Source organism: Mastigoproctus giganteus, chromosome 13 (assembly GCF_048544385.1).
Source record: "Mastigoproctus giganteus isolate SK-2022 chromosome 13, ASM4854438v1, whole genome shotgun sequence".
Lineage (NCBI taxonomy): Eukaryota > Metazoa > Arthropoda > Arachnida > Uropygi > Thelyphonidae > Mastigoproctus > Mastigoproctus giganteus.
This window is the reverse complement of record NC_143587.1, coordinates 2050021-2068878: the sequence shown is the minus strand read 5'-3', so window position 1 is coordinate 2068878 and position 18858 is coordinate 2050021. Positions and strand designations below refer to the sequence as shown.

The 18858-nt window shown below is 39.8% G+C and overlaps 1 protein-coding gene across 1 annotated transcript in view; it reads left to right on the top strand.

The window, feature by feature from the left end:
- LOC150075717 (solute carrier family 35 member F5) overlaps positions 1 to 16645 on the top strand; it is a 202303-nt gene extending 185658 nt beyond the window's left edge. Inside the window, exons 10-11 of the mRNA XM_090387847.1 lie at positions 10380 to 10470; positions 16607 to 16645. Coding sequence (XP_090243973.1) covers positions 10380 to 10470; positions 16607 to 16645 — 130 coding nt within the window. The remainder of the gene's footprint in view (positions 1 to 10379; positions 10471 to 16606) is intronic.
- Positions 16646 to 18858: the final 2213 nt, after the last annotated feature.

Below are 18858 nucleotides of genomic sequence, written 5' to 3'. Positions count from 1 at the left end.
AACAGGATCTAGATAATTTGGGCAGATGGGCTAAGAAGTGGCAACTGAAGTTTAACCTTGACAAATGCAAAGTACTGCATATGGGTAGAAGTAACCCCAGAGAAACGTGCCAACTGTGGTACTACACTTAAGGTGGTAGAAAATGAAAAGTACCTGGGAGTAATTGTGCAGCCACATATGAAGTTTTCTGAGCAATGCAGACAGGCTGCCAGGACAGGTCGTTGGGTTTTTTCAATGATATATAGGAATTTTGGTAGCAGGGAAAAGGAGGTGATTATCCCTTTATATAAGGCAATGGTCAGGCCACGCCTTGAGTACTGCATACAGGTCTGGAGGCCTCATTTTAGGAAGGATGTAGATTTACTTGAGCATGTACAGAGAAAGACAACAAGATTGGTGAGGGAAATGAAGGGATCCTCTTACCAAGAGAGGTTTAAGTTCTGCAAATTGCAGTGGCTGGAGACTAGGCACCTGCGCGGTGATCTGATTGAGGTGTATAAGGCCTTGAATGGGTTGAGCACGTTGAATTCTGATGGGATCCTTCCACTTTTCAGATTACTAACCTAAGGGGGGCATAAATTTAAATTAAGAAAAGACAGGTGTAGAATAGATGTGCAGAAATTTGCCTTTAGCCAGCGGGTGGTTAATTGCTGGAACAAACTTAAGGTGGAACTGGACAGGCATTTGGAGGGAATGGTGTGATTTTTTTTTTTTTTTTTTTTTCCCCCGCTGATGCTGCATAAGCTCATACACATGCTTTCTTGTATCACATGCCACTACTACTACTACTACATTACCATTAATTGAGGCATATGATGCAAGAAAGCACACTTATAGAGAATCAGCCAAAAAAAAAAAAAAAAAAAAACTTTACCATTAAACCCATCCAGTCAATCCAAATGCTTGTCTAGTTCAACTTTAAATTTATTTAAGCTATCAACTTCTACAACAACAGCTGGAAGTCTCTTCCAACAGTCAACTATCCACTGGCTAAAGGCAAACATTAACACATCATGTCTACAACTGTCTTTCCTCAATTTGAATCTATGACCCTTCGGGTACTTAATCTGAGCAAGAGGAAGAAACCCATCAGCATTCAGCGTGCTCAACCCATTCAAGGCCTTATATACCTTAATCAGATCACCTCTCAAGTGCCTATTTTCCAGGCACTGCAATTTTTTTAGAACTTGGTAAGAGCACCCCATTGTTCTCCTCACCAATATTGTTGCTGTTCTGTGTACTTGTTCCAGCAGCTCTACATCCTTCCTAAAATGAGGCCCCTAGACATGTGCTCAGTACTTTAGGTTTGCCTGACCATCGCCTTGTACAATGGGATAATCACCTCCCTATCCCTGCTAGCAAAATTCCTATATATCATTGACAAGACTCAGTGACCTGTACTGCTCACCGAACTTCATATTTGACTGCACAATTACCCTAGGTCTTTTTCATTTTCCACTTCCCCGAGTGTAGTACCACACAGTTGGTACATTTCTTTTGAGTTATTGCTACCCATATGCAGTGCTTTGTATTTGTCAATGTTAAACTTCAGTTGCCACTTCTCAGCCCATTTGTCCAACTTATCTAGATTCAGTTGGAGGTAGCATACTGTCGTTAACAATCCTGAATATACCTTCATCGATAACATTAATAAATACACAAAACAACAATGGGCCCAGCACTGAATCCTGGTGGACTCCATTAATAACGTTAGTCCACGTAGAGCAGTGTCTATTTATTGCCAGTCTCTCCCATCTCCCACTCACCATCCCTTTATCCATTGCAGCAACTTGCCCTTAATGTAATACTGCTCCAATTTTTACAGCAGTCTTCCATGTGCAACAGTATCAAAAGCTTTCCTGAAATCCAAGTATATGATATCAAAATTATTTCTTGCATCCAGTTCCTTTGTGACCACATCGTAGTATTCAATCAAATTGGCCAGACATGACTTCCCCTTAACAAACCCATGCTGTCTTAACTATTACTGCAGTCTTGTCTAGGTGAACCTGCATCATTTCTTTAACCGGTGACTCCATTATTTTCCCTGGAACAGAAGTTAAACTAACAGGTCTATAATTATTTGCGCCACCCTTTGAACCCCCTTTGTGAATTGGGGATACATTTGCACATCTCCAGTCTGTGGGGACCTCCCCTGAATCTAAGGATGCTCTCATAATTATGGCTAAGGGTTTGCTTGTTTAGCTTCAACAATTTCTCCTCTGCTTTGCTCTCTGTTATTACAAAATCATTTAGCTGCCTGTAGAGTTTAGTAAACTTCTGTCCTCCCCTTCCTTACAGAATTCCTCTTATGTGAATGTAGATGCAAAATACTCGTTCAGTTTGTCAGCTATCTGAGCAGAATCATCAACAGTCAAGAGTTTACATAAAGAAAGAGTTTACATAAAGAAAGAAGTCTGTTGTTTTTCTTTGCATCCATTACAGAGTAGCTTATATCTGCCATAGGCTTCTGTGTCACTTACTAATTTATATGCATGTAACGCATTTTTCTTCACTGCCATGACTCATTTGCTCAACTGACATTTAATTGGGTCAAAATTTTTAACAATATTTCTTAGTTAAACTTCCATGATTAATCCCTGAAGGCCTCCCATTTACAATTCATTGTTTTTAACATCATCAGTTGATTCCACTGTATAGAATTCAAAAACTACCTGAGACCTCTGTAGTCTCCTTTACGAAAACAAACACCCTTCCCTTTACTCTTGATGGTAGTTACATCTTTAAGTAAATCCCACATCGGTAGACTGTGATCAGTGTCGCCTAGTGGGTCCTTTATCTGCAAATTTCTAATGATTGAGTCATCACCATTGATAATCAGATCAAGAGTATTACTCTTTCTAGTTGCCCCTTGAACATGTTGTGGATTTGATGAAGGGCATCTACCCTCCAATAAATCCACAAAAGTATTGCTAACATGTGAGTGATAAACCCACAAGTTCAAGTCAATATCTGGAAAGTTAAAATCCCCATTACAAGACATTCTGATTGACTGGCCCACTATTTCTCTGCAAAATTGTTCGTTATAATCATCAGAGTCGTTAGGCCTATAACACACTCCTACTCTCATTTTCCCTTTCCCTGTGTTTATGGCACACCAGACTGACTCAGCATTGTACTGTGTACCCATGTAAACTGGATTCACTTGCTTAGGTTTTTTTGTTTCTTAACCAACAGCATAACTCCTTCCCCCCCTTCCTACCCTGTCTATAATTTCTGTGCTCCCCAAATTCCAATTCTGTACTGCTTATATCTGTGTGACACCATGTCTCTGATATCCCAACAATATCTGCCTTTGATGCCTTGATCAGCACTTCAAATTCATCAAATTTATTTACTATAATTCTAGCATTGGTGTAAATGCACCTCTTCTTACTCTTAGTTACCCTAACACAGCCCATGTATTTACTTATTCCATGATGACTCCCAGCAGCTCTTCAAATTCCCAGAAATTTGCTCTCTAGGCTGCTGCCCATTACAATTGAAGCAGTGCAGGAATTGCTTTCACCTCTGCCTATGGCTACTGTTAATCTTTTAGTCTGTGAATCCCCCAAATTCAGTTTTCTGTCCCACGTAACACTTCCTCAATAGCATCAGGAAATATTCTTGCACCCTTTCTATTTGTGTCTGTCTTGTTGTGTCTGCAATTCTGCCCAGACACGATAGGAGAGAGTATATGATGAGAGCCTTGTCGATCAATTCGGCCCTGGAAAGATTGTGCAAGGCTCAAGGGGTAGAATTTTTTTCAGCCTGGACTGTACTTGTTAACAGGAGAGATTGCTTCTACAGGGATGGGATACACTTAAATAGAAAGGGTGCAAGAATATTTGCTGATGCTATCGAGGCAGTGTTAGGTGGGTCGGAAAACTGCTAGCTTGGGGGGAGACAAAGACCAATAGATTGACAGTAGCCACTGGCAGAGGTGAAAGAGATTCTTGCACTCCTTCTATTAGAATGAGCAGAAGCCTGAAAAACAAGATGCATGGTATTTCAGAGCCTGCTGATAGCCATTGCGGTACAAGTAAACACATGGGTTGTGTTAGGGTAGCTAAGAATAGAAACAGGTGCAGGTATACTTGCGTGTACACCAATGCTAGGAGTTTAGTAAATAAATTTGATGAATTTGAGGTATTGCTCAAAACATCAAAGGCAGATATTGTTGGGATATCAGAGACGTGGTGTCACACAGATATAAGGGATGCAGAACTGCAATTTGGGGAGTACAACGTCTTCTGAAAGGATAGACAGGATAGGAAGGGGGGAGGGGTTATGCTATTAGTTAAGAAACACATAAAAACCAAGGAAGTGAAGCCAGTCGACATCGCCGGATAGTGCAGTGTTGAGTCAGTTTGGTGTGACATAAGCATTGGGAGATCAAAATTGAGAGTAGGAGTGTGCTATAGGCCAAATGACTCTGATGAGTATAATAAGGAACTGTACAGGGAAATAGAGTGGGCCAGTAAATCAGAGAGTCTTATAATGGGAGATTTTAATTTTCCAGATATTGACTGGAATTTGGGGGCTGGTTACTCACACACTAGCAGGGCTTTTGTGGATTTATTGGATGATTGTTTTCTACATCAGCATGTTCGGGAGGCAACTAGAGGGAGTAATACTCTTGATTTGATTATTAGCAGTGATTCTTCATGCATTAAGAATCTGCAGATAAATGAACCACTAGGTGGCAGTGATCACAGTGTGCTGAAGTCGGATTTACTCAAAGAGGTAACTACCATTAGGGGTAAAGGGAAGGGTTATTGCTTCCGTAAAGGCGACTACGATGGACTGAGACAGTATTTAAATTCTATACAGTGGAACCAACTGATGATGTTACCAACAGCAAATTCAAAATGGGAAGCATTCAAAGAACTTATCTTGGAAGCTACTAGAAGCTACTTGAAATATTGTTCAAGGTTTTGGCCAAATTGGATGTCAGATGAACTAATGAGGCATATGGCAGAGAAGAAAAATGCATGGGATACTTACAAATTAACACATGACACAGAAGCCTATGATAGATACAAGTTGATATGCAACCAAGTTACAAAGGAGGTTAGGCAGGCGAAGGCAGATTACGAGAAATCCTTGGCAAGAGATGCAAAGAAAAACAGCAAAGAGTTCTTTACTTATGTAAACGGCCTCTGTAGCCGAGTGGGCAGGAGCGGGAGTGCAGTAGCACACGCTCTTTGAGTAGACTGGGGTTCAAGCCCCTGACTGCTGAATATGGTCGATCTGCCAACCCGCACTGGACCAGCGTGGCAGATTATGGTCCATTTCCCTCAACATGAATTGTTGAGGAGGCTTCCATCCTGCAGTGGGTTGATAATGGCTGCACTTTACTTTTTTTTTTTACTTATGTAAACTCTAGAAGGAAGGGGATGAATCAGATTGGTCCACTTGATATTGATGGGTCAACTGTTGATGATCCTGCTCAGGTAGCTAACAAACTAAATGAATATTTTGCATCGACATTCACACATGAGGAGTTATTCAGCAAGGGGAATGCCAGAGGTGTATTCAACTCTAGCAGTAAGCTACAGAATCTTGAAATAACTGGGAGTAAAGTGGAGGAGAAACTGTTGCAGATAAACACAAGAAAGGCACCCAGGGGAGGTACCCATAGATTGGAAATGTGCAAATGTGACCCCAATTCACAAAGGAGGATCAAAGGCTGACACAAGTAATTATAGACCTGTGAGCTTAACTTCTGTTCCAGGAAAATTAATGGAGGCACTAGTTAAAGAAGCACTGCAGGATCATTTAGACAAGACTTCAGTTATGGCTCGGACACAGCATGGCTTTGTTAAGGGGAAGTCTGGCCTGACCAATTTGATTGGATACTATGATGCAGTCACAAAGGAACTGGATGCAGGGAATAACTTTGATATTATATACTTGGATCTTAGAAAGGCTTTTGATACTGTTGCACATGGAAGACTGCTACACAAATTGGAGCAGTGTGACATTGGAGGCAAATTGCTGCTATGGATAAAGGGGTGGTTGAGGGGGAGAAGACAGAGAGTGGTAATCAATGGACACTGCTCATCGTGGACTAATGTTATTAGTGGAGTCCCTCAGGGCTCAGTGTTGGGTCCATTATTGTTTTCTGTATTTATAAATGATATTGATGATGGTATATCAAGCTTAATGTCCAAGTTTGCAGACGATACAAAGGTTGGCAGTGTTGTCAAGGACACTACTGACACTATGCTGCTGCAACAGGATCTGGAAAGGTTGAGCAGATGAGCTGAGAGGTGGCAAATGAAGTTTAACATTGACAAATGTAAAGTACTATATATGGGAAACAGCAACCCCAGAGCAACGTATCAACTCTGTGGTACTGCACTGACAGTGGTAGAGAATGAAAGGGACTTGGGGGTGGTTGTGCAGGCAGATATGAAGTTCTCTGAGCAGTGCAGACGGGCTGCAAGAGTAGCTCATGGAGTATTGTCAATGATATACAGGAATTTTTCCAGCAGGGATAAGGAGGTGATTATTCCATTGTATAAGGCAATGGTCAGGCCACACCTAGAGTACTGTATTCAGGTCTGGAGGCCTCATTTCAAGAAGGATGTAGTGCTGCTGGAACGAGTACAGAGAAGGGCAACAAGATTAGTGAATGGAACAAGGGGTGCTCTTACGAAGAAAGGCTTAAGTTTTGCAAATTACAGTGTCTGGAGACTAGGCACCAGCGAGGTGATCTGATAGAGGTGTATAAAGCCTTGAATGGTTTAAGCATGCTCAATGCTGATGGGATTCTTCCTCTAGCTCAAAAAAATCACCTGAGAGGGCATAAATTCAAATTGAGGAAAGACAGATGTAGGATAGACGTGCGGAAATTTGCCTTTAGCCAGCGGGTGGTTGGTTGGTGGAACAGACTTCCATCCCTTGTGATGGAGGTTGATAGCCTAAATAAGTTTAAGGCTCAGCTGGACAGGTATTTTGAACGAACAGAGGGGTGAAGTGGAAGTGGGTTTTTTTTTTTTTTTTTTCTTTGGCTGATGCTGCATAAGCTTGCTTTCTTGCATCAAATACCTCTACTAATGCTAATGCTAATTTAAGTGTATCCCATCCCTGTAGAAACAGTCTCTCCTGTTAACAAGCACAGACCATGCTGGAAATAATTCTATCCCGTGAGCCTTGCACAGTCTCTCTAGGGCCGAATTGATTGACAAGGCTCTCATCATGTACTCCCTCCTATGTTGTCTGGGCAGAATTGCAGACACTTTCAAATTTAGCCCTAACTCACACCTTTTTTTTTTTTTTTTTTTTCTTTTCAGCGTTGGCCTGTACTCGTTAAGTAAATCTGCAGATCTTTCTCTTAAGGTCATTAGTGTCAATGTATACAATATCAGCTTTTGTGCCCTTAAAAGAAGATATCTGCTCTACAACATCTCAATTTTTGCCCCTGGCAGACATACCCTGGTCCTGTTTCACCCATCCTTTGTGCATAATATATTCCTCTTCTCCCTGACAATGGAGTCTCCAACAATAACTAGTTCCCGTGGGATCAGCGCATTCTGTCTTGGCAAATGCCCCTGCATTGCCTGATGCACAAGAGCTGCCTAACTCTTTCATTGAGTTAGGCAGCTGAGAGCTTGATGGGCCCTCATATTAATTTCTTCGAGGGCATCTACCCTATACCTCAAACTCTCAAAGATGCCCATCAGAACGCTGAGTTTCCATCTAATTTCCTCACAGTCCGTGCACTTAGCGCACACAAAGATATCCTTCTTGGCTAGATCATGTCCTGTTCTAGACAGGTCCACAAACATTTCACATTTTAAGCATTTTTTAAGACTATTATGCATTGGAGAATCATCCTCTGAACCACAGCACTCTGGCTAATCTTTGAGCGTTACTTTGCTTCTCTGGTCTGGGTCGTGATTCTGTTTAAGTACAATTTAATTGACAATGAAATTTATTAAGATTAATTAATTTTACTGATTAATTAATAATATTATATTTAAGCTAACATATTTCTAATACAAGATTATTTCGCAAGATTATTTAATGAAAAAACTTTCAAGCCTACAGACTAGTAAGGCTCCTGGAGTTGATGGAATATACCCTATAATCTTGAGAGAGGCGGCAAGAGAGTGCATTGAACCACTGAGGCTGGTTATGCGAGCATCACTAGACTCTGGGGAGATTCCCTTGGATTGGAAAAGTGCAAATGTATCTCCCATACATAAGGGTGGCTCTAAAAGTGAAGTGGGAAATTATCGACCTGTCAGTCTGACTTCAGTAGTAGGGAAAATCATGGAGGCATTGATCAAGGGTGGAATTCAGGATTATTTGGATCGAATTGAAATTCTCAAGGATACTCAGCATGGTTTTGTAAAGGGAAAATCATGTTTAACAAATCTGGTTCGCTATTTCGAAAGGGTCACTCACGAGCTGGATTTAGGGAATAATTTCAACATTGTTTATTTAGATTTCAGCAAAGCTTTTGACTCAGTCCCACATGAGCGGTTGCTTTATAAGCTGGAACAGGTTGGAATCACTGGGAAAATCCTTAGATGGATAGAAGGATGGCTTCAGGGCAGGAGGCAGAGGGTTGTGATAAATGGCTATTCCTCAGATTGGGTTGATGTAAGAAGTGGGGTTCCCCAAGGATCAGTATTAGGACCACTGTTGTTTTTAATTTTCATAAACGACATTGATGAAGGGATAGAGGGCGTGATGTCTAAATTTGCAGATGATGTTAAAATTGGTAGAGTAGTTAATGATTACTGTCAAGCTGAGCTTCTTCAGAGAGACCTAGATAGACTTCAAGAATGGTCAGAAAAATGGCAGCTGTGCTTTAATCCAACAAAGTGTAAGGTATTACACCTGGGAAACAGTAATCCCAAAATAACTTATTCACTTGGTGGAGTTCAACTAAACCCAGTACTGGAGGAAAGGGACTTGGGTGTTACGATACGGTCAGACATGAAATTCTCTGAGCATTGTAAACAGGTTGCAAGGAAGGCCCATGGTGTCCTATCGATGATCTATCGAACTTTTGCAAGTAGAGATAGGGACGTGATAATCCCATTATATAAGGCCTATGTTAGACCACACTTGGAATACTGTGTTCAAGTATGGAGACCGCACCTAAAGAAAGACATCGAGCTTCTTGAAAGGGTGCAAAGAAGGGTAACTCGCCTGGTGAGATCGGCAAAAGGGCGTCCTTATGAAGAAAGACTTCGAATATGTGGATTGCAGAGTTTGGAAACTAGACACCTTAGAGGAGATTTGATTGAGGTGTTTAAGGCTCTGAGAGGCATCAGTAAAATGAATGAGGACAAAATTTTCAAGATTATAAATGATGCTAGAACTAGGGGACATAAATTCAAGTTACGCGGGGAAATGTTTAGATTGGACTGCAGGAAGTTTTATTTTAGCCAGCGAGTTATAAATTACTGGAATAAGTTGCCTTCATGGGTGGTAGAGGCCGACAGTTTGGGGAAATTCAAAGGTCATCTGGATAGTACTTTCGGGTAAGGGAAGCGCATAGGATGATAGGATTAATTTCCTTTTTATTTAATTTTTAATTTCATTTTATTATTTTTATTTATTTATTAATTATTATTATTATTTATTTATTTAATTTTTGTTTTTATCATTGTTTTGTTCGGATTTTTTTTTTTTTTTTTCTGGCTGGTGCAGCATAAGCCATAGGCTTTCTTGCACCATACGGCCGTTACTAATACTAATACTACAGTGCTACGTGTTTCGCTATCTTGTTTTACGTGAAACCTTGCGCTATCTAGTTCGGCATATACGTTGTATCATATAACAATAGCGGCAAGTTACGAACAGAAGATATACGGACACTAAGTATTAACTTTCAAAATCACTATCTAAATTCAAAATAAACCAAGGAGTTTGACTAGGACTATAAGCTACTTATAAAAAATAATTTATATAACAGTTAAGTGAATAAAACGGCTAAATATAATTAAAAGCTTTGCATTTGCAAGTCTGCAAAATCTTGTCCAACACATGGATACCCTTACCAATACTATGTAACCAATAATATGTAAGTAATATCCTACAAAATATCTAAGTTCGGTATGAACTAAGTATTATAACTAGGAATATTATAATTATAAATCAACAGGGATTACCTTTATTTTAGATATATAACTAGGAATATAAAGCTACCTCTAGATAGTACTGTCGTAAGAATTTAAAGTTTGCTAAATTATGCCATCGTGTGAAAAAAATGTTTGGCCAAACTGTTCCTCATAGAATGGTATCATACTTTATGTATATATAATAAGAGAATCAGACTAATATGTTTAAATGCACTAACCATTATTATTATTTGTGAGTGTAATTCCTAATTATGTTGTTGTTTTTTTTTCCAGGGGTTGCTTCTTAACATCATCTTTGATAGCTACATTATCTATATCTCTTACCATTCCACTTACTATATTTTTTGACATATTTTTGAAAAAGGTAGGTAAAATCTGATTTAATTTATTTGTATCTGAATTTTCTGTGTTACCGAGGCAAATTATTTTCAGTGATTGATACAAGCAGAATATGAACACATATGCTGTAAAAAAAAGTAGGTTTTTTTTTTATAATAAAGAAATAGTGTAATGGTTAGGTATATCCGATACAGGGAGTTCCTTTTATGAACATTTGTGAGTATTCTTGAAGGAAAATGGGAGATGTAAGAATCATATTTCAGTATGGTAACATTTCAGATTTGCGCAATTATGACAACATTTTGAACATGCTTTGCCTTTCATTTTCAAGAAATACAAATGATAGTCAATATGTATATGTATAATAGTTTCTACATAGATAAAAGTTCCTTACAATTGAAAATTCATTTATAATTCACTGATTAAAAAAAAAATTTAAGAGTATACAAAGGTTGATTAATATAAACGGTGTGGTGAACTGTGATAAGTAGCAGTTGAAAGAGAGAGAGAGATTGATTAGTTTTAAAAAAGTTTGATTAGAGGAACCAAACAGGAGTGAGACAAATGAAGACAGTGTTAAAAAAAAAATTATAAAATGATCTAGGTATTCTTTTTAGATAATCCTGAAATTTTATGAGTAGGAATTATCATTAAATAACTATAGCTTGTGTAATATCACTGTATGAGGTGAGAGACTTTTTTTTTTTTTTTTTTTTTTATGAGCATATGGGCTGCCAAACATCTTTCTTAGTAAGAAAGATGTATAGTTTCATCTTCCTTTTGTGCTACTAGTCTTGTTACTCCTCTCTGTACTATTTCCAGCAGAGACCACCTCTTTCCTAAAATAGTTTCCAAAATCTGTATGCAGTATTCCGGATTTGGTCTAACCACTACCTTACAAAGGATAGTCACCTTTTGTCTCTGCTGGAAACATTCCTCTATATCATTGACAGAATACCATAAGTTGTATTAGTTGCCTGTTTGCCCTGCTCAGAGAAATTCTTGTACAGGTAGTTCCCGACTCTACGAGTTAATTCATTCCTGGCAAGCGCTCATAAAGCAGGAATTTATTTCCCATTGACATAATGTTAAAAATAGGAGTTACATTCTCAACAGTGAAATTAGTTAGCTAATTAGTTTGTTTAAACAATGATTGATTTATCCAAAGAAATTAAAACAAATCTCCTGTAAAAACAAGCGAATTATAATTTAAAGAAATTATTTATGACTTACAAATGTTAAAGAATGTTTATTCATCGTCATCGACTAAATGCACACTCATTATTGGTTCGGCACTCATTCGTTTCTTGCACAAGGAGTCGTCTTCTTCGGAAATGCTTCAAAGGTGTTTGTTTCTAAGATAATCTTCTCTTTTCTTTATAAATTTCAATAGCGTGCATAAGCATTTTTAACGGAACCCACAAATTGCAACTAACACGATTTGCATTTAGTAACAAGTTTACGAAGCTTTAAAAAAAAAAAGGAATGAATAGAAGATTCTGAAAATTTGTTTTTTTATACAATTGAATAAATGGAAAACACATTTCACCATAATAACGTAAAAACCCACACAATTCCAGCTATCGGTATTTTCACAAATGCAATAACATGGAGTTTGCTACCGGGTTATAATTGCTTGCAGTAACAGAAAAGGCCAATAAACTGGAAAGTGCAGATTGTTTTTATTGATTTATGGCAGTGACCTACAGAAATGTATTTTAGAAAAATATCACAAAGGCGTTCAAAATTGATTCTTATAACAGAGCATATGATAACGATGAAAGTGTGGTGCATTTTAATGATTTGAATTGGTAACTAATACAATTTACACTATAAAAACGACCTTTTAGTGAGTTATATAGCAAAATTTTCAATTTCTGAGGTCGTAGAACAAATTACTAAAAAACAATATGTTATTTGGTTCACATGATATTTTCACGATACAATGGTGTCTCTGGAATGGATTAATATCATAAAGCTGGGTACACTGTATAGCTATGCGTGTGGTTTGAAATGTGGTATTTATGAACATTTAGCATTCATTTTTTGCAATTAATGTTCATATTTTCGATTTTGTTGATACTTGATACTCAAGAAAAAACTCAAAGCGGGAACTGCCTGTATTCAAAAAGAGCCAAGTTACTCTTGGCTCTTTTTGTGTTTGATACTTCACTATGCTGAGTTTTGTGCTATCTATACGGTTTGCTATTGTGGGATTACTGCTACCAAAACCTTGCATTTATCTCTCTCTAAAACTGCAATTTCCATTTTTCCAGCCTATTTCCTTAGTTTATCTAGATCCTCTTGAAAGGCATAAATATTAAAAACAGTAAGGAGGCCCAACACCACCTACCATGGAACCCCATTCATTAAATCAGTCCATGAAGGGCAGGCAATTTATCGTGACTTAACTATCCCTTCTCCTTGATGTGGGCACCTGTTCGTGGTGAGGGGCCTCTCAGTGATCCTGCTGGGCATCCAAATTAGTATCACTGGGATCCAACGGCAATAGCCTGGGTTCCAGGCTAACACCAATGGAATCCGGTGTGTTTGCCATGCGCTGTGACTCTTGGAAATTCGTAAAGGGGGGATCCTGGTGGTTGAGGGGCCCATCTTCAACACATCACTTTGACCCCTTCGACAACACGGATGTTCCTAGATGACCTGGCTAGTGTCACCTGCAAGGGTCAACCGTGTCAATGCCATGGTCCGAGGGACAATATTCAGACTGGTGGCGGTGCGGATATGATATCTGGGTAGCCCTGGTGTCCCACTCCAGAGTGCATTTATTGCTTGAATAAGCAGGGAAAGCACCCTGCTTATTCATGAGCATGCCAAAGAAAAAGAAATTCAGACTTAAGGCAGAGTTGAACATATATAAGGAGGCGAGAAAAACAGTGCAACCCTTGAACATAAACAAACCTACATGTGCTCAGAAGGCATCAGGGAAAGGTTCCATTAGAACCCAAACACAAATGACTATACCACAAAAAGAGGTATTCACTCCTATTGCATGCTACCAGTTAAGTTCACAAAAACCTGCAACGAAAGATCAATTCGTTGCCACTCCCATATCGGTACCTCCTAATGCTCCACCAGTAAAAAAATTAAAGAATAAGAAGCCGGAGGTATCCCCCTAGTGCTCAAGACAATATGGAGATTGAGGAGAAGGAGGTACTAGAAGAATCAGTCCTGGAACTCTATGCAGAGTAGGAAATGGACACAGGACAGCGTACATACACTCCCCAAAAGCGATAAATCCAGGACTGGGAAAATTACTTCAGAAGCCACCCGATGGACCCACCAAACCAAAATAATGGCTAAATTCCTACAGTGGAATTGTCATGGATTCCGGCGAAATACTGATGACAACAAGCCCCTCCTACCTGAGCCTGTTTGCTTTTGCTTGCAGGAGACTTACCTTAAGGCAAATGATCTTACCATGCGTAACGTCTCAATTTTTCTTAAGGACAGAACTGCAGATGGTCCTGGTCCTGCTGATGGAGGAGTGGCTATCCTTGTGGGGAACTAGACCCCCATCTCAGCCTTTTCTACTTACAACCAGCATTTAGGCTGTTGCAATTCGCCTTACAGTTGAATTTTTATTAACTAGCTGCTCTATTTGCCACCTGGGACTGACATCTTCCAGAAAGACCTTGATGATCTTTTAATACAGTTACCTCCTCATCTTACTACTTGGGGATTTTAATGGACATAACCCTATGGGGCAGTGCTTACATCAGTGGAAGGGGACGAGTCATAGAGCATATACTCAATGACTTATCTCTCCTAAATGTGGGAACAAACACCTTCCACCTGACTACCCTTACATTTTCTGCCACTGATCTTTCTCTCTCCTCCCTTCACTTAACTAGGAGGTGGAAAAGAATCTGTATGGAAGTGATCACTTCCCTGTAATAACCACCCTAATTAATGGGAGACCATTTCTTCCTGTTAGATGGAAGTTTGATCAGACTGGAAAGCCAGCCCCAAGTTCAAAGTGATATTAGTGAGCACAGTGCCTTTTCATAGTGATTATCTGGTACACTTTACTGTAAATACGTTTCTCCTGAGTTTCACAAGTCCGTTAACTCTTGAGTATTAGAATTAAATAGATCTATTCAGATAATATAACCTATTATTTGTAAATAATTTATTTGGAAATAATTTATAAAGGAAAGTATCTTTCTTTAAACCCCCTTTTTTATTTTTAGTTCATACTAAAAATAAAAAAGGGGGTTAAAGGAGGTTACTAACCTGGTCTTCGCTTGGATCACTAGGTGGCACCGCTCTTTCCTCCACTTGGTAGGGCTTGGTAACCCGGGAGAAAAAAAATAATCTCCCAGAGCCAAAGAGAGAGCACATCATGAGTAAATCAAACTCTGACTTATCTGGGCTGCCGGATCCTGCAATGGAACTATCTAAAAATAAAGATAGTTCCATTGCAAGAACTTCCAAATGTCAGAAAACTGAGACAGAGACACATCCAGTTCCAACTTTCTTGATCCCACCATGCATAACATCTCAATTTCACACAGCTGGTGAAAATGCTGTTGGCAAACTCTCACCATTCAGAGTCCAAAGGGAATTAGAAAGTAGAGCTGGATCTCCCAAGTCTGTAAAAAGACTGAGGTCAGGAAATATTATTATTGAGACCTCTAATGCCAGATGTTCTTAGCAACTTTTGAGCTTTAATCTCTTTGCAGATTTACCAGTGACTGTGACACCCCATAGATCACTGAATACTTCTAAAGGAGTGATCTCAGACTGGGATTTATTAAATGTATCTGAAGAGGAAATACTAGAACTTAAAAATCAAGGAGTAATTCAAGTCAAGAGAATCTCCACCAGAAAAGATGGCAATCTGACCCCTTCACGAAATCTCACCTTGACATTTAACACAACTCATTGATTTGTTGTGTAGTGTTATTATATTCTGTTGTTTTATTGATTGTTTAGCCATTGGACCCACTATTGCCCACACTTTACCATGAGGAGGCAAATCGTGCACCAAGTAGGCTATTTAAGTACTCTGGGAGCAGGCCCTGCCACTTAATTTCCTAGAATTTCAGTGGCAAAGCCTATATATATAAAATGGGGGGGACTGGAATTTGGAAAGGCCAGAAGAGGGTTGCAAGAAAGCCGTTGAATTTATACATTGATTAGAATTTGGCGGCATTGTTAGGGGCATACTCTGTTTAGTTAGGGGGAAGATTGAAGACTGGGGGAAACAGGTAGAAGGATGGGGATATTAGAGTAGGCATCTCCAAAGATGTCAGTGGGAATGTGCCCCCCCACCAGGAGAATATGGGGGAGGCAGGAGGAGAGGAGAGGAGACAGAAACCCATTCACCCCCCAAACACACCTGGGAATGGGGTTTTAAAGGGAAACAGGTTTGTGTACCTGGTTCAGATTGCCAATGGCATGTCAGCAGCAGAGCTGCAGTAAGTCTCTGTCAGTTGATGTTGTCAAGTAAGTGTCAAATCCGGAGGTGGGGATATGTTACTGGTAGTGGGGAACCCACGGTGTGTGGTGGTGAAATCTCCCCCCCCCCCTCACCTGGTGGCAGTGAGAGAGAGTTATGCATTAGCCTAACATCTTGCTACTGACATATAAAATAAATTAAAAACTTCAACCAAATATATAGTAAGATAAAAGAATAGAAAGAAAATTAGTATATCAAGCATTAGTGACTGCAATGTATTATCCACTTCATGCTGCTTATAATAAAATATAAATAAATAAAGCAGATGCCAGCAGCATGGCAAACCAGTAGACCGAATAGTAAATTAAACCCATACATAATAAAATAAAACGGGGGGGGGGGGGGGAATGAAGATAAGGATATTGTAGAAGGAACACTCCAAAATAATTTAGAAAAGGCCAAAACATACAGTACCAAATTATAAAAATTATATTAGAAAATTTATATATTCTAATTTAACAATAGTGTGCTGTTGCCAAAGGAGTGCTAGGATCTGTTCTGTTATGATTTTTCACTGCATAAGGGTCACCATTATTCAAATCCATCGCATTTTCGGTTTGTTAATGCTTTATCTAACGTTCAAAATGCAGTGATTCCCTGACCATTATTGGCCTTGTGGTCCTCCGTCAAGATGGGGCATAATGGTCAGTCTATTTTATATTTTTTATTTTTATAGTTGGTCATCTGTTGTAGTTTGGTTGTCTCTTCAGTATAGTGATATTTCACATAATTCGGACCAGGTGCAGTTTGGGTGCCACTAAATTTCTTTGAATTGGCATTTCCTAAATTTTTGTTATTTGGTACTATATATATCGACCTTTGGTACTGTATATAGTTACTAAAAAAGAGCAAAATAAATGCAGCAGTCCAACTATACTACAACTAATCTTATTCAGTATAAACATGCAAGAGCAAGATATGTTAGATGCTCTAATAAAAAGGCAGCTTGGATCCGCTTTACTTCACCCATCAATCAAGAAACCCCTACACATAAAATTGGAAAATAATCAGAAAAATTAATGGCAAATATTGGTCGACTCCTGTGCCTATCACGGAATGGAGGGGACAGAACATTCCTTCCTAGGTGCCTCCGTAGCCAGGTGGAAAGGAGCAGCAGTGCATAGCACACACTTCTTGATTAGACCGGGGTTCGAGCCCGTCACCACCAAATACGGAGGATGCGGAAAGGTCAGGGAATGACCACCGCATATCCCGGAGCAATATGGCCTTAGTTGCTAATGCTCCTAAAAACCAAATAACAAACAACAACAAACAAACAGAACATTCCTGAACCTGTTCAAATTGCCAATACATGTTCCTAATATAATTTAGAATTTGGAAGTCAATTACAATGCAATATGAAAGCCAATTCAAATTCGAAAGCCAATTATAAGGAAATTTAATGGCACCCCTGGCAACACCAGTGTCCGAATTGTGTGAAATATCACTAAATTGGAAACTTGCACTATCAGCAATACCCGACCAATTAAGCTAAAAATAATAAGATAAAATAGACTGACCATTATGCCCCATCTTGACAGAAAACCACAAGGCCAATAATTGCATTATTATTTTTACATTTATTTTACGCATTAAATTTTATATTTATTTTTAATTATACACACACACCCTGGAGCCAAAACATTATGACCACCGAGTCTTTATGCAAATCGAAGCAACTGCAGGTTTACTACGCCGTGGGTTGGGACACACTATAAAAAACACCTGATACCGAGCTCTGTTAATCAGTGTTACTCTTGTTCTTCGGGTGGGAAAGGCAATGGACTTAAGCGAGTTTGACAAGGGCCAAATTGTAATGGCCAGATGACTGGGTCAGAGCAAATTCGAAATGGCACAGCTGGTGGAGTGCTCATGGTCAACCGTGGTTAGTAGCTATTGAAAGTGATCCGAGGAGGGGAACCCACGAACCTCCGGCGAGGTGTTGGACAACCACAGCTCATCGATGACCGAGGTGAGGGAAGGCTCTCCCAGATGGTATGTGGCTACGGATGGGTGACTGTGGGTGCAACTTGACAGTAATTGGAATGCTGGTGATGGGAGTACATCGAACCCTGCTGAAAATGGGGCTTCGTAGCCGCAGGCCGCTCTGAGTGCCCATGGTAACCGAGTTTCACCAGTGACAGCACCTACAATGGGCACGCAAGCATCGAAACTGGACCTTAAGTGATTGGAAGGCGGTCATCTGGTCCAATGAATAACGTTTTCTGTTCCATCGTGTGGATGGCCAGGTAAGTGTGCGGCATCTGAGGATGTGATTGCGCTTGGATACACCGTGGGATGAAGGCAAACCGGTGGTGGTGGTGGTGGTTGTGTCATGCTTTGGGAAATGTTCTGCTGAGATACCCTGGGTCCAGTCATCCATGTGCCGGGCACTCTGACGTCTACAACCTACCTAAACATCATTGCTGACCAGGTACACCCTTTCGTGGCAGCAGCCATTCCCTCTGGCAGTGCCATCTTTCAGCAGGATAATGCGCCATGCCACACTGCCTGGATTGTTCGAGACTGGTTCACGGAAAATGAGGAAGACTTCCAGGTATTGCCTGGCCTCCAAATTCTTCAGGCATCAATCCCATCGAGCATCTGTGGTTTGTGTTGGAACAGCAGCTCCAATCTGCAACGTGTCAACCATGCCTGCTGGTTACATGTTCGTACCAGATACCACAAGCATTTAGAAATCTTGTAGTGCCCATGCCTCGCCGGATACGAGTTGTTTTTGCTGCACTTGGAGGACCAACATCATATTAGGTAGGTGGTCATAATGTTAGCATTAGTAGAGGCATATGATGCAAGAAAGCAAGATTATGCAGCATCAGCCAAAAAAAAAAAACCACTTCCATTTCACCAATTCGTTCATTCGAAATACCTGTCCAGCTGAGCCTATAATTTATTTAGGCTATCAACTTC